This window comes from Semicossyphus pulcher, unplaced genomic scaffold (genome assembly GCF_022749685.1).
Source record: "Semicossyphus pulcher isolate SPU_LCO1_2020_fin unplaced genomic scaffold, fSemPul1.0.p SCAF_13, whole genome shotgun sequence".
Lineage (NCBI taxonomy): Eukaryota > Metazoa > Chordata > Actinopteri > Labriformes > Labridae > Semicossyphus > Semicossyphus pulcher.
The window spans coordinates 1,741,783-1,766,526 of record NW_027211637.1 but is presented as its reverse complement, the minus strand read 5'-3'; the positions used below and the strand labels follow the sequence as shown (position 1 = coordinate 1,766,526).

General features: G+C 42.8%; 1 protein-coding gene across 2 annotated transcripts; it reads right to left on the bottom strand.

Annotated features, from left to right (window-relative positions):
- Positions 1-2,299: 2,299 nt before the first annotated feature.
- Positions 2,300-6,281, bottom strand: pex10 (peroxisomal biogenesis factor 10). 2 transcript variants are annotated; one of them, XM_069660656.1, is made up of 7 exons: positions 5,820-6,281; positions 5,087-5,167; positions 4,947-4,987; positions 4,575-4,856; positions 3,768-3,934; positions 3,062-3,197; positions 2,300-2,550 (listed from the first exon to the last, which is right to left on the bottom strand). In XM_069660656.1, the coding sequence occupies exons 1-7, from the start codon at positions 5,929-5,931 to the stop codon at positions 2,482-2,484; spliced, it is 888 nt and encodes a 295-aa protein (XP_069516757.1). In that variant the 5' UTR covers positions 5,932-6,281; the 3' UTR covers positions 2,300-2,481. The 2 variants fall into 2 exon arrangements, with proteins under 2 accessions (XP_069516757.1, XP_069516756.1); XM_069660655.1 differs by having other exon boundaries at positions 4,575-4,987.
- Positions 6,282-24,744: the final 18,463 nt, after the last annotated feature.

Sequence of the window (24,744 nt, the reverse complement as noted above, 5' to 3'; positions counted from 1 at the left end):
ACCAGAAAAGCTTAGATTAAGTTTGACATCTCAGTGGTGCAGCTGTGAAGACACCACAGTTTTAGTATCAAACTAACTCGTTTCATCGTCTGGTTTGGTGTAGACTCTGACTTAAGAGAGGCCTTACGTACTGCTCGTGCAACATGTGGCTTTTGTTTACTGATCTGTAGTAAACACCGTGTTGAGGATGCTAGCAGCTTAGTGTACTCTGGGTTAAACCAATACTAAGGATGCTAAACAAAAGCATATAAATAACAAGCTTGGTTTCATATAAAAGAAAATCATCTGAACGTGTAGTTGTAGTAAAAGGCTTTTATTTGTGTGAATGAAGCTTAAACATTTCAGCAAGCTTGAAATGTGTCGTAAATGATGAGCTTTAAAACGATTTATAGAAATCAGCCCCGAGCTTAATGTGACAGCACAGTTTATCTCACTGACAGGAAGAGGAGGACTTCTCATCCAGAGAAACCTCCACAACAAGCCGAGGTTGGAACATGTCTGCTCTCTACGTTCTTTCCAAACACTGACTACAGCAATGTTTCAGAGGTTTATTTACAGCCAGTCAGAGACAGAGACATCCGCACAGCAGTCTGTTGTAGAGCTGTGCTGTCATAGGAACTTTAAAAGCCTTTGATTACAGACCTCAGCATTTTACTGACATCATCATCAACAAATATCTGTTAAAAAATGTGAGTGTGGTGCCAAGTGTGCTCTCACTCTTACTTTAAAGAGCTGCCTGAAGACATTTGAATGAATGAACCTTTGATACAGGAACTATCTGCACATCAGAGTTCAGCAGAGCAGAGGAGACAGAACAATAAGATATCAATCAAATGACTCTTATAGGATAATTCTGCCTCTTTTTCTGTGCCAGACTTTGCAAAAGAAAAACAATGTTTGCTGTTGGTAGGAAACAGGACTCACATCAAATACGTCGGGGCCTGTGAGGGAGCTGCTGGTTCTTCCATTTAGCCTTAAAGACTTTCTGCACGTTGTCCCTAATCTCAACTGCTTCAATTACTTTTACGTAACCGCCGTGTTTTTCTAACTTTAACCCAACCATCCTCGCCATGTGCAGACGAGGAAAGCAAGAATATAAAGATTATAGCTTTTGAATTATAAAGATTTAAATGAGTCTTTGACCTTTTCCCTCGTGCAAACATCAAGCCTTCTAATAGGCCTCCAAAATGTTTCACACAGAGGAGGAAGAACTCCCGCGCAGTTGTTGATTATGTGCACTTCTCTGGAAAGCCACGTAGGATAAGATCATACAGTACCGGTAGTACACAGATAAGATAAGAGTTAGATTCAGATAAGGGGACAGATTTATGGTGCAGATCAGCCAAACTCTCCTGCAGCCTCAGACACAGCCTGAAATAAAAACCACATGTTGACAGACGGATCCTGTTCATGCTGGGCTGAGTGATCGGACTCGACTGTGTTTGGTCTCAATATTTACAGTGTTAACACATGAAGTGCTACATTTGCTGCACAGTTCCATTTACAACATGGCCAGGTTATTCACAGACCTGTAACCTTTATGACACAGAAGGTGTCGATTTAAAACAGGTGAAGCAAAAACATAACCCTGAAAACTGGACACCTGTGTGTTCATTTGTTCAGGTAATTTGATCAAAGCTGCAGCTTCCTTTTGCTAGGATAACAGTGGATCAGATTACTTTGTGATATGAAACTGCATATATATATTTTTTTTTTTTTTAAGGAAATTTGCAGTACTTAGTAACAAACAAACCTGCTAAGGTAGGTCCTGTGTTATTAGCGAATAACATCAAACCCTCTTTTTCTCTGTCAGTAGTTTTTGCTGTCGGCCTCTCTTGAAATGACAGAATGGTCATCCTCCTTTACAGAGACAGTGAAGGTGTATTCTAAGACACCACAAGACAACAAAACATGTTGTAAGGGGATTTTAGGGAGGTGCACAAGGGTCTCCAGAGATATTTGGAGCCTGAGGAGGTTCAAGATCTACAGATGATAAACCTGTCTGGATGTTCGGCTCAGTCACCAGCAGGAATTCAGCAGCTGCTTCTTAATTTGGACTCACACACACACAAAGGCATCTTAAGCCCTTTTTACAACACCTTACCTGTTAGTCTTCACCTGCAAGAGTCAGACAGTTAACGACCAAAAACAACAGAACAAAGAACAATCGCTAAAATCTGTTATGATCATATTCAAACTATTGAAGGAACCTAAACACAAACCAGACAAAATGTAAACATTCACATGTTTTAATTAAATTAAAGCAATATTTATACTTTCAGATTGATACAATCTACAATTAAATTCTCAATCAACAACTTTTCTGACGGCGTGTTGGCAAAAGTTCAGTGTAAATGCAGGAAAACATTGTTTACATCTTCACGTGTTCCTGAGCAGCAGCCTGCCTGCACGGGTCTTTAAACGCATCACGGTCCCCCAGCAGTGTGTGTGTCTGCGTGTGTGGTGTCTGCATCTGAAGCTCTAGTTGTAGTTCCTCAGGTACACCAGTCTGTGAGGCTGAAACTTCTCCCGACACAGAGGGCACTCGGCCTGAGAAGGTAAACACAAACACACACACAAGTTATGAGGAAATTCATGCTTTTGTTCATCAGAGTTTAAACCGTATATATATTTATGAGTGTTTAATAATAACATGCACACTCGGCCGTAACGTGTGCTCAGTATTATCGCCTGTTTCCTACAAAACCCCCCCCAGAATTCTTCTGTGGGAAAATATATCTGACACAAAGACGTTTCATTTTTAATAACTCAACAACATTAAATATTTAAAACTTTAAAGGGCTCGTAAAAAAAAAACGGTGGGAAGAATATTTAGTAAATGTACCTTCAGAAAGCTGAAAAACCTCACATGACCTGGTTAATCCCCCAAAATGCATCGTTTCTTATTATGTAGGATCAATTCATCATTGAGTCTATAAAATGTCAAAAAGTGTAAACAATGCCCGTCACCATTTCTTTTATCTTTTCATTTTCAGTTTTTAAAACAATTTCAACTGATTCAAACTCTGATGACTTGTGATAGTTGTGACCGAAGCCTGACCTTGGTGTTGCACCACTCAGTGATGCACTCCCAGCAGAACAGGTGTCCACAGGGGGTGGAGGTGGAGTGTCTCCTCTCCTCCAGACAGAGGATGCAGCGGGCAGCTCTGGAGCCGGAGCTCTGTGTGCGCTGAGGACTGCAGACACACAGTTCAAAGAGTTCAGTGTTAAAGTCAAATCACATATTTCATCATGTTAATATTTTACTACAATGATGTTATAACAGATCGTCCAGATATTCCTGCAGTGGCCGTTCAATCCAACCAAGTTTAAATTAACTAATGTGAAGTCTGTGCTACAAGACCAGAGCAAGTACAATAAAAACATGAGTCAGACTTTAAGGTCTATACAGGATCAAATTTAATGACTTCTGTTTCAAATATTAGGGGAAATTAAGTTCACATCAGCACTGAAACATTTAAATTAGGACTGTCCAAATAACGCCACAGAGACGTCCTCTGAAACTTCCCTCCTGTAAATGCATTGAGCTGTTACCCAATATTAACCCACTTCTTTTGCTGTTTTTCAAAGCTTGCTAAATGTGCAAAACACTTAAATAAGAGAACAGAGTAAAGTTAGAGTGGGAAAGTAAGAAATAAACATCTAGATACAGATTAATACTGCACTTCCCAACAAGACCTGATAGAGAAAGAGATAGAGATAGGGTCTACAGAGCTGTGTCCTGTGGTCTGGTCCAGGTTCTGTACCTGAGGGTCCTGTAGAGCTTCCACTCCTGCCGGGCTCTCTGTCTCTGCCTGAAGTTGTTGAGCTGCAGACACACAGTGATGAGCAGCTGGAGGAGGGACAGGGCCCCCAGCAGCCTGTAGCTGCTCCTGATGGTCCCGTCTTCACCGGTCAGCCCCATCACACGCAGCTACACACAGACACACACAAAGAACATTGTTTTATATGTATGACCTGTAAAATAAAACCATTAGGCAGAGGTTAAACTGATCTGCAATTCTATATAAGATAAAAAGCAGCTGTAATCTGATAAAGTTCAGCCCCACAGCTTCAGTCTGTCTCAGGATGAAGAATCTTCATAGCCAACTGCCTTATGACTTGCAGTTTTACATCTGTATAGATTACGACATAGGAAGACAAATTTAGGAAGATGTTGGTGTTATTGTAAAAGGTTTAAACTATTTAAATCAGGCAGAAATTCTGTTTTCCGTACGGACTTCAATGTCTCTAGAAATGTAAATGTCATATGTAAACATCTTGAATCTGTCAGTAGAGCTCATTAAATAAAAAAAACACAAAATACAATCCTGCCTCTTTGCTGGTCCTATCAAATGAATCCGCCTTCCCTTCCTAGTGGTTAATACTTTCTGGGGGAGCTACGAGCACATGTACTTACATATTTAGCGCAGAGAGAAAGAGTAAATTATGAATGCATAGTTTTATATGTCATGTAGGACTTTGCCTATTTATGCATCTAAAACATTAATAGAAATCATACTTGTCTACTCTTGTATTTGAAATTTGTCTGAAACATGTAAATAATCACCCACATAGCTGATTCCAGCCGCCCTCTTGGACAGGTGATAGAACGAGCCGCTGATGTAGAACAGAGCCACGTGCAGTCGATGCAGGAGGGTCAGACTCTGCTGCAGGACAAACACGACCGGCAGGCACGCTCTCCTCTGCTGCTCGGTCAGCAGACCCACGGCCTGCTGCATCCATCTCTTCAGACACGACTCCAGGCTCCACCACGCAGACGCCGTCTGCCGCCGACTGACACCACTACGACTCTCCTGCCCACCTTCCAGCTCGTTCTCCAGGCACACCAGGACCTTGTCCAGGAGGTAAGGGAAGAAAGCGTGACAGAGGATGAGGAGGCCTCGTCTGGTAAAAGAAGGGATCTGACGTTTAGTGGGATCCACCTGGACGATGTTGACATACTCCTCACCGAGGGTTTGGAAACCTGGAGATAGAATGATGAAAATCAAAAACTGAACAATATAAGGAAAACAACAAAACACACATTAATACATATAGTGAAACAGGTTTGGTCAGTAACTACCTGAGAATGTTGTTAAACCATAGTAAGCAAGATCTGACAGCAGCTCTATCTCTCTCCTCCAGTCCAGCCATCTTTTGGATCCTACAGAGAGACGGGAGAGGGCGTTAAAGTTTAACGTGTGCCAATTTAATGTTCAAATAAATAATGGTTCACTGGTTTAAGAAAGTGTTCCAATTATATGCAGTAATTATTGACTGATACTATACTATAGTGACTTCATATATTTATTTATAAATAATTTTGCTCCATTACAAAAAAGCCCAATGAATCCGTTTTCACGTGTAGTTATAACATGATAACATATTAAAAAGCTCAGAGGGGTTAGATGCTTATGCAAGGCACTGTACATGTTGAAGACAAAGCAAGTTAAAGCAAAGTTTATTCATAAAGCAAAGTCGACACAAGACAACTAAAAGTGCTTTACATGGGCACAGAAACACATTAAAAACATGACATACAGAAAACATTAAAATTGCAAAGAATTAACTAAAGATTGAAAATAAAATCCCAATTAAAATACAATAAATCAAAAAGCAAAAGTCAGGTATAATTGGTTAGGGATGCAAAATACGTTATGGTATTACTTTAAATGAGCCGACAGCTTTAGCAGACCTCAGGTGTTATTCCACAGGTGGGAGCACAACAAGTGGGGGTCAGAGAAACTTTGCATCACCTTGCTTACTAAGAAGGAAGAATGGTAATTTCCCAGTGCTTTACAATAGATCAAACATACCTGCAACTGTTTGAAAAGCTTCGTTGGCGTTGTTTCGCAGGAAGTTTTGATAATATTCGTCCTTCTGACTGGACCGAATTAACTGGGACTGGTTAGCAGGAGCGAGGGGCATTTTTAAGCTAGCATTAGAGGGACGATTTCAGATGCTAACGTAACTAAAATAAGTCACAGTTAATGACGAAATAGTAATGTCCTCCTCTGAAGTTTGTCAGCGAGAGAATCATTAGACCTCTTCATTCATACAGCAGGATGTCAGTCCAGCAACAGCACGTAACGTTAGCCTTCCAACCGCTAAATGCTAACACTAGCAAACATTAAAGCACCAATTATACACAGTAATAAAACAGTCACACGTCAACAGCAACCTAAAATGATCCATGACCTTCAGTTTCTGTGTTCTGTATAGTCGGAATATGCACTAATATCCACTAAGTGTAGATTTTAAACAGCTACCTAAAACCAGGAAACACACCGGAAGTCAGTACCCGGAAAACACAAAGGGACCACTGACTCACAGCGCCACTCACTGGCAGGAGGAGGAATTACAACTCCCTCAACATGAAATTGAGCTGCATTTAATGAGATAACAGAATGTTTGATAAAGAACTATAGCTTTTAATGTCAGAATCTGTCTTTATTTTCTTTTTACTTATTAATACATAATTACATTGATATTTTTTTTCTTAGTTTCAAAACAAATTTGAGTCTTTTTAATATGATTTTGTTTAATTTTATTTTGTTTTAGCACCATGGTTTTATTCTGAGGTCATGAGACAGGCCTTTATATGAAAAATACAACAATTAAGATGAATATAATTCAGTCATCGGCAGGATTTTTTATTTTTACTGAGGTTACGAATTGCCCCAGCCCCAAACAATCCAACATTTTTTACCAACCACCAAATCTGAAATGCTTTTTATTTCGATAAAATACACATTGTATTCATAAAGGTCATGCTTAATCATTTTTTGTTTACATTTTTAGTTAAAAGAAGGAGGGTTTAAAAAAAATGTCATAATTTACCCATCATTTAAGTTTTTAATTGACCCCCTTTCAAAGGTGCACCCTTTTACTGCACCTCTAAAAATGCACCGCAGCTATGATGTGCCCTACTGTACAAGTTGCTACAAGGCAGCTACCTGTCTGTGTGAGTGGGTTAAGTACATTCATTCATTGACTCATTGAAAGCTCCGGCTGCTCTGCTGTGATCTGAAAAGTTGCAGAACCAGTTTCTTTGTCTCCTCTGCGCTGCTCCCTGAGCCAGCGAGGTGTACGATAACCGCTACAGAGAACATCCCATTATAAGCCCACTCCTATCCTTGTACTTTTCTCAGCACTCGTATCAACCCTTGGACAGCCTGTGGCACCATCCTACACACCAGGAAGTTGAACTTTGCTCCCAGTGAGGGGAGGAGCCGGGGTTTTTCTTTTCTTTTCCCTCCTCCCATAAACTCAGGAGCTTCTTGTAACATGTTGCAGATTGAAGGTGGATGGTGAGGGAAGCACTTCACAGTTTGGACTAACAAGCACACGAGGAGAGTCAGGAGTTCGACAGGTAAGACGCTAACTTGACTGGCTGCTGTTCGCTTGCAGGTTTCAGGCGTTAAACATCAAACTGTAGTCCCTGTTGGCAAAGTTTATTTCAAGGCATCAGTCAGTAAAGATCTGAAGGGCTGATAATAACGCTTAAGTGATCATAGCTGCTGTGCTTTGTGATTAACATGTTTAACTGAGACCTTTTGTTGTGCTGAAAGTTCAGAACGTACTCCTGAAGTTGATTCTGATGAGACAAGATAAAGTGAATCTCTTCCTTATAAAGCAGTCAGTCCAGGTAAAGGTAGCACTGTTGTTTTAATGGACTCTACATTAAAACAACTACCTGCATTACAATCCTGAAATCTGAGCTGAGTGAGTAAGCAGAGCAGATCTGATTCTCAAACAGATGATAACAGATGAACATCAGCACAGTTATACTGCAACGGATCTGTGCATAACGTCAGTCTCATTAGGAGCCTTTGATACAATGTCTAGGCAGTCTAGGTGTCAAATGTTTATATCTTATATTCTTATTGGACTATTTGTGCGGAAACAATTTTCAAGATTCCCAAAGATTTGTGCTCCTTAATTTTGCGAAACCGTATTTTGTAGGAGGCTTTAACTTTAACTGATAACATCATTATAGTGAACTTATTAGAAGGTTAAATGCAACAAATGCAGAATTCATTTTTTTCCCATGTAATATTACATTTTAAAATAACGCTATGTCCCTGCATGTGTGAAATGTGCATTATATTATGGGTGAAACTGTGGTTTTCACAAGTGATGTTTTGCGTGGTTAAAACCACGGGCCTCCACGTCGTTTACAATCTGAATTTATCACAAGAAATTCTGTCTATTAAATTGAGTGACACGTGTGAACTTGTGTATTCGAATGTGAAATCTAACAGCAAAAGTTTCACATGTTATGATACAGTTTATGTGAAATGCCTGAATATGACCTGAGCCGTTATAGCCTGAATCTGAGCGGAGGTGGTGGTGTTTTAAAATGCAATGTTGCATGTAAAACGTGAGAGTTATAATTTATATTAATCACATGCGCCTGTAGCAAAAGATTTTGTTGCACAAAATACCTGAAAACAACGTGGTTTTATTCGTACGATTTTAATATATAAACACATTCAAAACAGCACGATACCGGAGGTTAAAAGCACTGTCTGTTCATGATCTTGTTTTTTATACAGGGCCAATATAAGTGTCATTTATTGGTAGCTTCTTGTTTTATTATTAACAGAAATGAACCTTTGTTATTACAGGTTAAACTGAGAACACAAGTGCAGAATTACAATAGAGCATTTTAGGAGTTTTTGCAGAGTGTGCGTGGGTGGCAGGTTGTTTGTAAAGGGACATCCTTAAAGGACCCTGCACACACACACAAAGGCAAACACACACACACACACACACACACACACACACACACACACACAGGCAAAAGCGCATACAGACAGAATTGTAAGGAAGCAGAAGAGCTGAGGCGACACCTGCTGAGCCGACACAGAGCGAGTTATTTCTGTAATCTCCTCAGACAACATCTGTTTCAGCTGGAGATTCACACACAAGTCATGTCTGGGTTACACACACACACACACACACACACACACACACACACACATGCTTGGGGGGCACTTTGACAGACCTGTGTCAGGATTGTCTCGAGAGGGTTCTAGATGTTTTTGGTGGTTTCATACGGGGCTCATGAGCTCCTTCAGAGGGCTCGTATACTAAACGTCTCGAGGGGGTCCATAGTGGGTTCATCAGGTGTTTCAGTTGGATTTATAGATGGTTGAAAAGTTCCTGAGTTTATTGAGAAGGTGCCAGAAGGTTTCTAAGCCCAAACTGGACTCTGATTTCACTGTAATCCTGAGAGTTTTTCCAGTTGGAAATATTAATTCCTCAGAAAGTTGTGTTTTAAAGCCTAATAAAGTTTGATTGATGAAAGGGGTCAGGTGAATTATGACTGTAGTCTGTTCAGGGCAAAGGTCAGACTTGATGACGTTACACAGCCACACAGTTTGGCCTGGAGGAGGTCAGGGTGGATGGACGGGATGATAAAGGACAGGGCTGCTTGTTTCCCAACAACAGAATATGTTTCTTTCAAGGATGACTGATCATTCAGACAAGAACATATTTTTCAGCCTTTGCCTTTCTTGGTTAGGACAGCTGGAGAGAGGCAGGGATTCTGAGGAAAGAGAGGGTGGGGTTGACACGCTCCAAATGGCTGAGGGTAAGATTTGAGCCCGCAGCCGATGCGATAAAGACTTTGCTTCTGTATATTGGGCGCCTGCTCTACCGACTGAGCTCACCGGCGCCCCTCAAGTAGCTTTTTAAAACCAAACCAACATTGTGACCAGGATGTTAGATCGATTGAGACATGTCCAAAGCAAAGGATCCAGAGTTGAACCAGGCTCAACATCATCGGCAATGTGCTATGTTCTATGTCTCACCTTAACCTGAAGCAGCACACTGTCAACAACTCCGTCCCATTGCATTGTTTTAATGCAGGGCAGATTTTGAACACCAACCTAATGTGAGCAGACCATCGAGCTGGCAGAAGGGAAACGCTTGTATGATCATTTGAATGTCTCTGGACCACAGACTGTATAAATAATGGACGTAGCCACCGTGACGTCACCCACTGGTTTCTCAACTGCGTAAATGAGGCGTGGAGTTTGGGATTTGACCGCCCCATTTTGGTTTCCTGGAGCCAGAAGTGACCATATCTTAAGAGAGGGTGGTGCTAGAGAGGAGCGACGGGTTGGTCGTTAGCTGGTGAATGAGCTGGTTTAACTTTGTGTTTCCCACAGAGGATATTCTGTTTGTGGTGGTGACTGACTGCAGGTGTTTTTTTTTTAGCAGACTAAAGAAGAAACTCGCTGCTCGTGGCGGGTGAATCACACGTACTGGGAAACTTAAAATAACCGAAAAGCCTAAAACTCCTGACTCCTCTGCACTAGCCGACAAATTAATAATGTATGATAAACACTGAACAGGCTAACAAGGTATGGTGAGCACAGTATAGCTGCTACTTGGAGCAAATATATCAAAACAATAATACTACAATTGAACTGGAGTTCCATAAACCTCACCACTAATGATTATCTGTCTGATATTTACATGAACAAATCTCCTAAAGGCTCCAACAGCACAAACACGGCCCAGAGGTTACGTTCAGTGACTGAGTTAGCTGAGGGGACCTAGCAGACAGCTAGCAGCTCCCAGCTGTCACTCAAAGAGGCCACGCCCCTAATGCTGCATCACTTTAAGCCTTAATATAATGTAAACAGGTGAGCTGTATAAAGATTCTCCCCGTACAGTTGTCATGAAGAGAGAAATGAGCTATAGAGACCCAAACTGTTTTTTGTACCAGGCTGTAAACATGTTTATTTCTGCTGTAAAGTTTAACATGGGGCTCTATGGGGACTGACTCACTGCTGGAGGCAGTCTCAAGTGGTCACCAGAGGAACTGCAGGTTGCAACACTGGAGGTTGCCGCCTGCTTCGGACACAAATGTTTTCATCCTGCTGATAGAGCTGACAGATGTCTAATTCAGAGGTCACCACTTCCGTTAGTCCAACAGCTGCCGCACTAAATCAAGGACGCATTAATGCTCAAAGCCAGAGTATGTTTCTCAGAAAGTCTAACATGAAGAAACTTCACGCAGGAATCGACCAGGTTTTTTCATGTGAACAAGATGGTGCAACACCTCGCCTTCTCAGGAAACTCTCTGCAAGTTATTAGTCTGTTATCCTGTTTGTGTGATTCATCCTGCATCCTTTAACCCCTCCCATCTTCATGACGTCAGGCTGTTTGCCTCACCTTGGTGCAGCCATTTGAAACAGATAGGAACACGTTTTCTGTTAGATGTTGTTGGATTTGGAGAAAGCATCGGATGCCTTGTTTCGAAATGTTGACTAAATTACCTTACACCCTCTGTGTTCCCGATTTCCTCACCTGTACCTGAGGATGGGAAAGTCATACATCACACAGTCAGACAGCTCATGTACTCACAGTAAATCTTAAAGAGCCCCGGGCGTATTGTAGGACGTCTGAAAAGCATGAGAGGAGCCCTGTAACTTCTCCACACAGACTGTTTGAAACCAGATAATAGCTGTTGTACCGTATGAATTTTTATGAGGCCATAAGATAAAACAAACAGGCTTTTGTTTGGAGCTGATACGACTGAGCACACTTTCAAATGACTGCATGACGTCTATAACACAGAGTCAAACATCACGGTGAGAAGGAGGAAGTCTGTCACCCCTCGGGAACGGCAAATAAAATGACATATGCATTATGAATTGAATTTATTTTGTTTTGAAGACATTTTACAGACTTTAGTTGTCAAAGTGACTTAAAAAGAAAGTAAACATTAGTCTCAAATACTTACAGGTGCTATGTGAGACAGTTACATGTCCTGATTGCTTTGTATTAATGTGTTAAAAGGATTTTAACGTAACTTGACATAAATTTAGACCCCTGCCTTTCGCAGTATCGATGCACTTGTTAGTTAATAGTAGAAAAAAGGAAGCTTTTGCAAACTGCCCACTGTAAACACACTTTAAAGAGTGATGATAGGGTTCCAGTGCTAATGCTTTCCCTGGCTGTGTCTGAGACCTTATTCTGTTTAGTTATTAACTTATTCAAAGTGTATATTTCATCGAAAAGTGTGTCGCTTCATTTGCATTCCCCCCCTGGATTAAATCACAGCTCACTGCCCTATTTCAATCCAATGAATATCAAACAGGCATGCACATTTGGGTTAGCACAAAACATGTGATGAACAATTGCTTATTCATTCAAGATCAGAGAAAAAAGAACTTATTATAAAGTCTTCTAAAATATCGACCTTTTATGCTTCATGTTAACACAGTGTGTGTTCACGGCCTGCAGAGCCCCTCAGGTGTTTTCACTTATTCTGTGAGCTGAGACTCACAGAAAGGTCACTGGTTTCCTGCAGTAATGCGATGATGAAGGTGTCATTTGTCTCACCATAACAAGTCCAACACAACAGCAGAGTGAGACGTCAGTCAGTGTGCACGCAGCCACACACCTGTGAGGGGGAACTGAACTCTACATTCATGTCCGTGTTCACGTGAACACCTTTTCACAGCTGATATTTTGTTGTTGTTGATGTTACAAGAAGATTTTAAAGAAGGTGAGATGATCAGATGGATCTTTGTGTTGGTGCTGCTGCAAGAGTCTTCATGAAATCTAAGAAGTATGAGCACATCACTCCAGTTTTATCATCCTTACACTGGCAACCTGTAACATGTACCTCTTTCCTACTGCAATTAGTGCGTTGACGCGGGATTTTCAGACCCGGGAAAACCTGCTTGTAGATGCCGATTGTTTTTTTCCCATTTCAGGTGGAGTATACTCCTGGTCTCTTTTCTGCTGCATCACCGTCTGACGTCACAAGACAAGACTCCGGAGACAGGGTTAGTAACCAGTGAAGATGTTACGGTGGTTAGGTCTTTATTGTATTTATTACTCATTCAGTCTGTTTATCAAACTCGGCGCCAACAAGTTTGGAACGATGTTCGAGCGCTGCTCGGACAGAGACGGGCGGAGTTTGTAGCCGAGATGACGAGGAGTCGCAGAAGTTACAGACGGAGCATAGCATCGCGCCGGAAAGAGGGCGGAGATTAGCGTGTCGACACAGGTTTTGTGTTCCCATCAATGCTGATCGGCACCGAGGCGATTATTACCCGATCTACTGCAGAGTCATGTGACCCAGGTCTGAATGCAGATTGTAACTTTTCCCACTAAGCAAAAAAGCCGGGTGTTAGCAGGTGTTAGTGAATTTTTTGACCAGTGGGAAAGCAGCTTCAGAGAGTTGGCTGACTGGCTCTCTGTGGCTCAGCGCCCAAATACATCTCTGATATGCTTGTGACATATGAACCGTGTAGGACCCTGAGGACATCTGGGGCTGGCCTACTGGCCGTCCCAAGAGTCAGAACAAAACACGGTGAAGCAGCGTTTTGTTATCGTGCAGCACAGACCTGGAATCATCTCCCAGATGATGTTGGGCGAGCCTCGACTCTGCCCACCTTAAAAACGTCTGTTTTCCACTCTGCCTTCTCGACTCTCTCATGGCTGCAAACTTATTTTTAAACTCAGAATTTTATGATTTGTTTTCACAATGCACCCTTTGTCTGCACTTTTGCTATTTTAATTATTTTAACAACTTTTAAATCATTTAATTTGTTTTTATTCAAACTTTTTACACAACACATTTCAAAATAAAAGGGTAAAATTAATATCACAATAGTAGGAGGTATAATCAAAGAGAAAGGAGACTTAAGCTTAAACATATACTGTTGCATTGTTACCGTACCTGATCTTATATTTTAACATATTTTGTATTTTAATTCAATGTCACATTTATTTAAAGCTCTTGATGTTCTGTTTTTAACTGTATAACACACTTTGAATTGCTCTATGTATAAATGGGGCTTTATCGACTAAACTTGTCTTGCCTAGGTACAGAACTGGAGTCAGGAGGCAATTAGCGTAGCTTAGCATGAAGACTTGAAGCAGAGGGAAACAGCTAGCCTATATGTTGCGACTCAAAGTGCAACAGTTTGTGGTTCAAGTTATTGTTCAGATTATTTCCTGTTGAACAACACGTCTGTCCTGCTGGCTGCACCTAGAAGCTCGTGTTTATTATCAAACAAATATCAGTTAAATATTTGACACACATCTAATTTGTTTAATCAATAAATATTAGTATATAGTAATATATATATCAGTTTTTGTGTTTACATTTGTGTTGGTTCATGTATTTAATAGAGATGGAGAAGACACTGAATCCAATCTGACAGCTGTTTAAAAAAGTAGAGCTCTTTCTGGACGGACAAATTAGCAACTCAGCTATGGGAAACTGCTTAAAAGTAGACATGTAGGCTAGCTATGGCTAACATTAAGCTACAGCAAATAGGCCCATTGCTTGTGTTTGACTTTGCTTGTGTTAATGTTTAACCACATTAGCAGGTAACGCCTCATTATACCATTTACACGTTACTGTTTACCTACAACTTAACTCAAACAAATTGGCTGAGTAGGTTTTATTGTCTAAAGGAAGTTAGCAAATTAGCGCTAATATTTCAACACAACATCAACAACAACCAATAACTGTTAGCTAACTTCAGGAAAACAATAAGTGTTGATAATTTAAGCAAATTCAACCTTCAGTCCACCGTTAAAGCTAGCTACATTTAGCTAGGATTGTAGCAGAGTGCTCTGCTACTCAGAGTAACGGTATATTCCTACACACTCCAATGTGTGTGTTCAGAGTAACTATTTACAAACGCACCCTCACTGAGCTTTAGAAATGTTTGAAAGTGCTTTGTTTGAATTTGCAGAGAGCCAGGCTACAGCTTTCCTCTGTTTCAAGTCATTGTGCTAAGCTAGGCTAAGAAAAAGCAAACAAAGTATTAATCTATTCAGTCTGCACGTCGTTCTTGGTGAGTGTTTGTGTGGAAAGCTTTATTAAGAAGTATTTTGAGGAGGATCTTTTACAATGTTGACTGTCATTAACTGAAACCCTCTGATTCATTAACATAACCAGGTAACATGCAGTTCTGCCAGCTCATTGGCAGACTAACAAGTGGCAGCATGTGAGTGTGTAAAGCTGTAGTGGCACCACCCAGCAGTCATTACATTAGAAAATCAATCACAGCTTCAACAGTGAGCGGTGGGAATAGTAATTAACGTGTCTGAGGTGTGTAATTAGCTCAGCAGCACACGGAGATGAAAGTGACGGCAGGTTGAAACAAGACAAAACACATTTACATCCTGAGACAAAGAGACCACACGATAAGTTCTCTACTCTGAGTAAGTCATGTGGGAATATGATTAACCTATGCCCAGGAAAACAAAACAAACTGTGTCCCGGGTTCGTCGCCGTACGTTTGGAACACTTCCTGACCTTTTCAGAGCCGCACTTTATTCCTTTCTTCTACTAAATAATGTCCTACTTTTAATCGTGTGCGTCTGGTTGTGAGTCACTTTGACCTTTTCGGGTACGTTGCCCACACGCTGACTGTTCTGGAAGTCCGGTTGACCGTACAGAAAGGAGAGTATCTGACTTGGAAATGAGCTGTGAGAAAAGTTTCCTTTTGACTGTCAAATGTCTGTTTGTAAAGCCTCGGGTCTCTGGGGGAATATTAGTTCTCTGTCCTCTCACAACCAGAGTAGGTCTGCTGGAACGTATACATCAGGACACTTTATTAGATAAACTTAGATAAACCAAATATGCCTTTACAAATATGAGGTTTTATTCCTTTAACCCTAAATCATGATGTACATGTTTAAGTGGTTTGTTGAACTGTTTTGTTGTTGCTTCTTGTCCACCACTTATCCTGTTTACCGTCGCAGGGGGGCTGGAGCCGATCCCAGCTGTCACTGGGCGAGAGGCAGGTTTACCTGTCATTCAAAGAGCTGACACATGGAGACAGACAACCTTTCACGCTCATTCACACCTACGGGCAATTTTAGAGTCACCAGTGAACCTAACGAGCATGTCTTTGGACTGTGGGAGATCTTCTGTGAAGTCATCTGAAAGTCCAACAACAGAATTGTTGGAGCATTATTGTTCTGAATTCGTCGCCCCGCTCTGATTTCTGACATGACTCTTAAGGGGGTATTCACTAAGAACGGATTGCAGCCCTTAAAAGCACCATAAATTGCCTCCTCTATCTGCTCCGTCTCATGGTCCGAGTCACAAAGCAAATTGATGATATTCCATAAAGTTCTGCAGATCCGTGCAAATTGGACTTTGCAATGAGGTGCATTTGCATAGAGAGGGGCCACATTTGCCCCCTGTGAAATGACTCATTTAAATACGCGCAAACAGCACGGGAGCACAGAGACGCTGTTTGCTCTGCAGCGTAGGTTGGGGTGCATTTAACCCTTTGCATGTGCTTGGAGAGTTAGGAGTCTTTTTGTCTTGTTTTCTCAGGTTGAGCGGGCTCGAAAGCAACACAATCCTTTAGTGAATTAGGCCCTTCATTTTTAAAGAGCTGATTTTATCATTTAGGTCCCTAACTGACTTTATAACTCCACCCACTTAAAGTCGCGGCTGTAAGGCATTTGAAGCCTTTCTCCAGACAGTTTTCCTGTAAGAAAACTGCACCCCCAATCTGTGTATTTTCCCTTTATACAGAATGTCGCAGAGGGCCGTGCGAAAGGGGCGAGAAGTGGTCGCAGTTGATTTTGATGCTTCTGGACACGCTGCAGGACAGAACGGCTTCTTCCGAGTCTTTTGCCTGTCCCTCTGGTCCCTGCTCTCAGCACCTCTTAACAGTGTCTGTACTGTTGAGGTTTGTCCCACATGACATTTAAAAAGCATCAGTTCTGCCAGAGTGTTCAGTGATGTGGTGCAAACAGCTACAGTTGGTCTGTGTGAGGAGAGTGAGGCTGTTTTTCTTTGTCTGTCACACTTTGATGTTCTCTCTTGGCTCAGTAGAGACACCTCATCACCTCCTGTTTGGAGAGAAAAAAACGGCATATTTTTCCTCTTCCTGTTTCGCCTTCTCAGCTTTATGAGAAGTACAGTAACCGTGTTTGTGTGACTCCATGACTTTCTTGAGAAAAACACATCACAAACGCACACACACACACACACACACACACACACACTGAGACGCCGCTGGCCGACTGTATCACCCGAGCTTGGCAGCGATGAACGTGAGTGTGGTTTGATGGGAAAAGCCGGTTCTCCATCCCTTTGTGGAGGCTTGGTTTTCGGCAGGGTGTTGGTTTTCAGCCTCTTTCAGCTCAGTCACGGGGGATTTAACAGCATCGAAACCCAGCACCTCACCTGGGCTAAAGACCTGAGAGGCTGAAAACTCTGCAGCCTCCAGGGAAAGTGTGTTCCTGCTCTGTGTGCTCTGTGTGGGTGTGCATGCATTTATTCAACAGGAGGAAATATTTTGTTTTTGCCAGAAATGTGTTCTAACTGAACATCACAGTCAAAACCAAACACCAATATCAATGTCAAAGATATATTCCCGGCTGTTCGATGCTTTTGTGGCCAACGATGAGCTGCAGTGATTCATGTGAGGACGCAAGAAAACATCGTCACGTCGTCGGTATGAGCAGATAAAGACTCTAAAAATTTAAATAGTCATCGGATTTCTGTCCAGATGACAGGCTGAAGATTCAGATGATCTAATGCCATTCATACACTCAGATACACAAATGTTATATGAACATAAATATGCCATGCTTTTAAATTCGGCCTGCACGGTGGTTCAGTGGTTAGTGCTGTCGCCCCACAGCTAGAAGGTTCCTGGTTTGATTCCCGGCTCAGACGTAGTGAGCCTTCCTGTGTGGAGTCTGCATGTTCTCCCTGTGCATGCGTGGGTTCCCTCCGGGTACTCCGGCTTCCTCCCACAGTCCAAAGACATGCTCGTTAGGTTCATTGGTGACTCTAAATCACCTGTAGGTGTGAATGTGAGCGTGAAAGGTTGTCTGTCTCTATGTGTCAGCCCTGTGATTGACAGGTGACCTGTCCAGGTGTAACCCCGCCTCTCGCCCAGTGACAGCTGGGATAGGCTCCAGCCCCCTGCGACCCTGAATGGGATGAGAGGTGTAGATAATTGATGGATGGATGTTTTAAAGCCGTATTCGCACAGGACTAGTGTTACCTTGGGACCTCATGTGATTCAAAAAAGACCCCACACGTCTGTGTTTCGTGCGGTGCATTTGCACGAGATAAACAAAGTGTGTATTTTACTACAAATTACAGACATTATTCCCCCGGATATGATTGAAAATGTCAAGGCTTCGTGTAACATCTGCTTAAAGCCTTGAGCCTGTTGAAAGATAGAACAACGTTCCTTACCGCATGTTGCCACGCACATCATCCTTCTCATCGTCTTTCACAATTTCGCTCTTGTGTTGGATTTGAGTTTGCTCTTTCTGCGAATGGGTCCATCTGCTGTGTAGCGAGATGAGCCTCCTGAACTTTTGTTTCTAATTTCCACCGCAGCCTCCATCGTTCTCGACCGGGAAAGAGGCAGGAAAAAGGCGCGGAGATAACAAAAACTTGGCCCCGAATTACAGGACTAATATAATTTATCAGATCACCTCTGAGTTTGTCGGTAATTTGAGCTGGAATTTTTAATTTATAAATTATGGACATGGCCAATTCACACAGGATTAAGATTACAGACTACCTCTGCAATAATTACAAATTAGGTCCCCAGGTAACACTCGTCCCATGCGATTAGGGATTAAGTTGTAGTTTTCCTATTTTGCTCAGTGAATGCTACATTTTGATCAAAATCAGTGGTTCAACAAAGTCCACTGGATTTTTCCTCTTTGGCATCATAAATGTACGAACACAATATAATGGCATCCAGTTGTTCAGGTGTTTTAGTTGTAATGCAAGATAGGTAATGATTTTAAAGACTGACAGGTAACACAGGATGTGCCGAAAACTCACCGTTTTCTGGGGATGATTGAACTTCACTAGATTTGCAGGTCTGCAAGACTATTGAACACCTTTAAATACCTTCAAATGAAGCCGGAACAAAGTCAGGGGGTCACAAAAAGCTGTAAGATTTATTCTCTTGGCACCATGAACGATAAACCAAATTTACTGACAGTGGATCCAACTGTTCAGATGTTCTGTTGACCCTGATGACAAACTGTCTTCTGTCACAGAAGATGGTGAAACCTCAGGGATTAAGCATCAGTTTTAAGCAACATACTCTTCATCGCCATGTACATCATGTTGGTTGCACACTTTGGTGAAACCTCTTGAAATGATGTGCACTGAATGGCTCCCATTGTGTGTGCATGTGTCGTGTGGAGAGAGAGGCAGGTGGAGACTGGAGGAAAGAGCCATTGTGGGTTGTTTTAATGTTAGCATGTAGCATCTTGCTACTGGCAGAGATACAGTCTGTGCAAGGGAACGGTTCCATAAACAAACAACACGCTCATCAGCAGCTCCACGGTTTGTGTTCCTGCCTCCCTCCCTCTCATTCAGCCCGCTCCACAGACGACGCAGTTTGTAACATGTTAGTCACAACAACCGCCGGCAGTCCAAACCACAAGCTGAAACACACTCTGCTGGAGCTGACTCACCCTCTGACACACTCACAATGCATTATTCAGGCTGTCATTGTGGCCGTGTAGATTGTAGCCATGAGAGTCGATTTGTGCTCTGACACTTTAACGGCAGCCGCTGCTCCGTGTCACGTCTTTTATCCCCCGGCTGCGACGTGCTCTTACGGTTGTGTTTCATTCACAGGGTCTGATCCGAAAGCTCTCGCTCTGTCGCTGACTTCACTCACGCTGGGTGTTGTGAAACAGAGGTTAAGTGCGTGACCTGCTCCAGCTTGTCTCTGACTTGCTGCACTTTGTTACAAAAAGGGTGTTGACCTGCAGGTTAATGTTACTGCCTGCAGGAAGTCTTTTGTTCCATTTTGCAGTCATTACTCTAAGTAATAGCCCTGCTCAACATGAGGCCGTACATGTGAGAGTTCAGGAGAGTGATACACGTCGAATCCACAACGGTCCAGGAGTGTGTGTGTGTAATTTTGTTGTGCATGCTGTACCACAAAAGTTTATTTTGTCAGCCCTCTCTTGTCAATGCATTTCGGGGTGCAGCAAGCAGCCGTTCCTGCATCACTCTGTGTTTGATGCAAACTTGGTCTAACTAAGGTCATATGGTAATATTCATGGGACTATCTGCACCAAAACCACATTTAAGCTTGTGGTTCCTAAACTCAGGCCTTACCTCAGAGAACAGCCGGGTGTGAAAGCAAAAATCAAAGTTGGAACTTGTGAACTTTCACGTAGATGTGGATGTCTGCGTCCCCTGTGGACAGAGCGGCACGCCTCCTCTCTTTGCTGATCTTGTCCTGAGTCGTGTTTGAAAATCTCCTCCTGCTTTCTGTCAACAGTCAAACGTATCACTCACTGTCAGTCTTTATGTTTGTGCAGCGTGCAGTTAATCTCCTCGCCTGACACTGACCCGCTGCCAGCGCTTACTCACATTAAAACTAACTATATAGAAATAATCAGTGGTCCTCCTGATGGCTTGGTTTGCTGTTGTAGCTCATATAGAAACATCACAATTAACCAGGGCTGCACGGTGGTGCAGTGGTTAGTGTTGTCGCCTCACAGCTAGAAATATCCTGGTTCGATTCCCGGCTCAGACGTAGTGGGCCTTTCTGTGTGGAGTCTGCATGTTCTCCCCGTGCATGCTTAGGTTCCCTCCGGGTACTCCGGCTTCCTCCCAAGGTCCAAAGACATGCTCGTTAGGTTCACTGCTGACTCTAAATCACCTGTAGGTGTGAGTGTGAGCGTGAAAGGTTGTCTGTCTTTAAGTGTCAGCCCTGTGATTGACAGGTGACCTGTCCAGCTGTAACCCCGCCTCTCGGCCAATGACAGCTGCACATGGATCCAGCAGCTGAAGTTCTCTGAGTGTAACTGTCACAATTATCCAGTGCTTATTGTTTTTTTAATGCAGAGTGAAATTGTCCGTTCTTGATCGCTTATTTGAAAATGTCTGAGGTCCTCCTGACACACCTGGGCCGAGAGAGCAGTGTGGCCTGTGCAGGAGAAGTCACCACATGTAGCCACACCTTCCTGTCGAGACGCGGGCAGACCGGATCTTATCTCACGTTTCCACTTTAAGACTTTCGAGGACGAGATCTCGTGCCTGTTATCGTCTTTGTGTTTCAATAGCTGAAGTGTTTCCTGCAGGCAGAGAGTGAGTCACAACAGCGTATTCATTCATAGCTTCAGTCAGTCACTCCGTTAATAACAGGCTATCACATAGAGCGAATGCTTTCAGTTTCCATGATGTCAGCCTCACCTGTAACGCTGAAGAGTTGCTTAGTCAGTTTAGTTTGACCCTGTGATTTACACTAAGTTTGACATTTGGTGGAAAATGGATTTAGATGCTTAGATGTTGAGGGTTGTTCTTCTTTTTCCAGCTTGTTCTCTCTCCGTAATCACCAAACTCTCCTCTGCTCGACTTCGGGCGTCTTTTTTCTCGGTTGTCGAGTCACATTTAGAGAGAAACAGTCATCCCTGTGTTTGCAATTGATTTCCCATCCGTCACTTTTCTGCACGTGGCGGCGTTAACATCTTTAAGACAGGTGTAGTCTGAACATCATGCTGCCCTTAAAGCACTGAATGAAGGCAGTTCTGTGTCATCTTTGAGTCGGTCTCACAACGTATATGGATACAAGCGGCTTTCTGAAATGTTTCACGGTCAGATTATAGAAGTTTTCTGCCCTTTTCATCAGCCTGTAGATGTTTAAATGTTCCGTCAGCTGCACGTTTCAAAAACTGCTTTAAAATATGACGTCCAAGTTTCACCATCTTTGTTCTCCAAATGAATCAGTGAGTGGGTAAAAAACTTCCGACAGCATGTTGGTGTAGGAATTACCACTTAACATTCCTGTGTTAGTAAAACACACAACATCCCCCCAAACACACACCTTCTCCTGTGTCCAGGTGTGTGTGTGTGTGTGTGTGTGTGTGTGTGTGTTTGATGATGACGAGAACGTGCCCAGGCCTGCAGCTCAGGCAATCTGACCGCCAACGTTTTAAAAACAGATCTCAACACGTCCGACAGCCGGCCCCATCCTCCTCACACACACACACACACACACACACACACACACACACACGTTTTACATCCCCAGCCGGCCGGTGGAAGATATTATTAAAGAGTAACATTAAAAAGTCGTCTGATTTAAAGGATCCGCATTGTGGTAGCTGTATTCATGTTTATCTAAACTTTGTGTGGTTCTGTGTGTGTGTGTGTGTGTGTGTGTGTGTGTGTGTGTGATGTGTGTCAGGAGGTGGGAAGGTGAGCAAACAAACGAAGTTCAGGTGAAGAGGTGAAGCGAGTGTGAGGTGTGGTTAAACATACCTGCAGCTGTCAACTTTTGTCTCAAACCAGAGAAATGAATGTTCTTCGACATGAATCTTTTCTTTCCTGTTAAACCTTTAACAACAGTCGTGTTTCTCTTTGTTGCTTCTCCTCCTCTCTGGCCGGTCATCGTCTGTCTGAATCATTTAAAATCTGTGACTCGTGCTGGGACGTCCATTTTTAGCAGCTTTGATAAACTGAGGTCATCTTAAGTTTGAGGGAAGCCAAAGGCCGTGAGAAGTGACCCTTAGCGACCTCTGACCTGGGACGTGCTCAGACATTTCAGGAGGCAGGGGCTCTATCAAAAAAAAGACACCCTTACCCCACCTGCAGGGCTTAAAGTATTCCGGCACCGTGCTGGATTTCCGGCGTGCGGCGGAAAAAAAAAAAAAAAAAAGGTCCCATATTTGAAGAAAAACGTCATGATATTACTTTTGAGTTCATGAGTTCGTCTGCCAATGATATGAGAGGAACACAACTCTCCCTCTCTCAAACTAACATTATTAGCCAATCAGAAGTAGAATGGGGCGGGTCTTGGAAAAATGTGCTTGAACCGAGTCCTATGCTGCATAGATGCCTGAGCGGAGACGTCACGTAGGAGAGGAGGAGGGAGAGTAAATTCATGAAGCCTGGGGAAGATGCCGTCCTAAATGATAAAGGATTAAAAAATAAATGGCGCTGGGCGTGGATAGAAGAAATAGGGAAAGACGGTAAGCCTTTTGGTAGCTGGTGCAAGAAGTTAAGAGAAGCAGGTGCTTGCTTCTGCACTTTGTGCTCGAGAAAGCTAATATTTGCAACTAGTGGTAAAAGAGTTCTTCCACGTCACGAATCCGACCCCGCTCATAAAGCAGCTGTTCGCGCTCTCCAACACACAACACGATTACCGGAGCAACAACCACAGCTGACGTAAGGGCATCAATGACTGACTGTGTGTGTGACTAGAAAATACGTGTGTGCATGTTCAGCGATGCACCACATGGGGGCACCAGTTTAGCTCAGCGGTTACATCGCGCTTACCATGTGTAGAAGCCCACCCTCACATCCTACAGGATCCGTGGCACGTTCTGTCTGCGCCGCGACCTCCGGAGTCGACCGCGCCCATTAGAGTCAATGCTCATGATACCACAGCACGCGCCGCGGTCCGTCTTCGGCGCGGCCCAGAAGCGTGTCTCCGCTCTGCTCCGCTAAAGATACGCCCTGGGTCTATTTCTGACGGAGGCCGCTTCAAACACACGTCAAGCTGAACAGAGCAGATCGTTCCAAACAGGAAGTCACACACGAAAACAACATACAGCATCCGGTCTTTTCAAAATAAAACAGCATGTACAGACCGGGACAGACTCATGTTTTTTCCGTTTTCATAACAACAGCAGGCTGTCCGCTATCAGTGAGGGCATCAAAGGCAAAAACAGAAGAACAAACATGTGCACCTTATCGAGGTAGATATGTTACATTTCTAATTGGGAACTAGTATAAATCAACCTTTTCCCAGTGGATAATAAACTGCTTCTGCACTAATATGGCTAAACCAAGGTGCCATGTTTAGTTGTGATTTTCCATCTCATACCAGGGAGCCTCATAAATGTCAAACTGGCAGAACAACCAAACGATTGTTCACTAGCGTTGAGAATGTAACCACTAATGAGTGATTGGCTCTGCAGATATTTTAACAAACTGTGGAACCTGTTGGTGTAACAAGCGTCCAAACATCAGACTCTGAAGCTCCTCCTTCTCCCATCAAGCAAAATGGCCGCCCTCTGCACTGCTGACATATGATTGAGCACATGCATGTAGACTAAGATCCAGATATTCAAGCCAATCAATGATGGATATCTGATGTCAGTATCGTATTGATGCTTCTCTGCTATTCATGCACACTGAGAGAGACGCACAGAAACCCAGGATGCTACATGTCAGCTAATAAGTGGGTCTCTGTTGTCTTTTGTAAATCCTGGAGTCTGAAATAAATCCACCAGTTATATGATGCTCATAAGAGTTTCATTAATCACACAGTATATTGTAGATCTGATAAATGTCACATCTTACATCTCTGCCTGTACAGTAGAAGCCCTCGCACACATGCACAGTTCTCCTGAAATGTCCTGTGTTTATGCTGAGCTGCTCGGAGGACGCAAATGTCAGAATCTGTTGACCTGGATTTTAAGCAGACTCTTCGCCTCATTGTCTGTTTTATGTTTTCTACTCTTGTGCTTGTACTGCGGAAACATCCTGATACACGTTGTAGGGATATTAACCCAGAAACAGTCACCTTTACGTCAGACTTCTCCTTCTCCTACCTGACACAGACGATCTCCCGCGGTGTGCTACGTGTGTGAAAGAGCAAACAAATGTTTCAAAGGGCTCAGGAGATATAACCACTGTGAAAAATCTGCCATTAGATGCTCGTTGCTCGTGCAAACACTGAAGTCATGCACGGAGTCCTAACTGTGGCTCTGTAATGTTTC

Coding starts and splice junctions, on each gene's coding strand:
- pex10 (XM_069660655.1), bottom strand. CDS start 5,931: ATGCCCCTCGCTCCTGCTAACCAGTCCCAGTTAATTCGGTCCAGTCAG. Junction 5,168..5,819: donor AGCTTTTCAAACAGTTGCAG/GTATGTTTGATC, acceptor GTCTCTCTGTAG/GATCCAAAAGATGGCTGGAC. Junction 2,551..3,061: donor CTGAGTGGTGCAACACCAAG/GTCAGGCTTCGG, acceptor TTACCTTCTCAG/GCCGAGTGCCCTCTGTGTCG.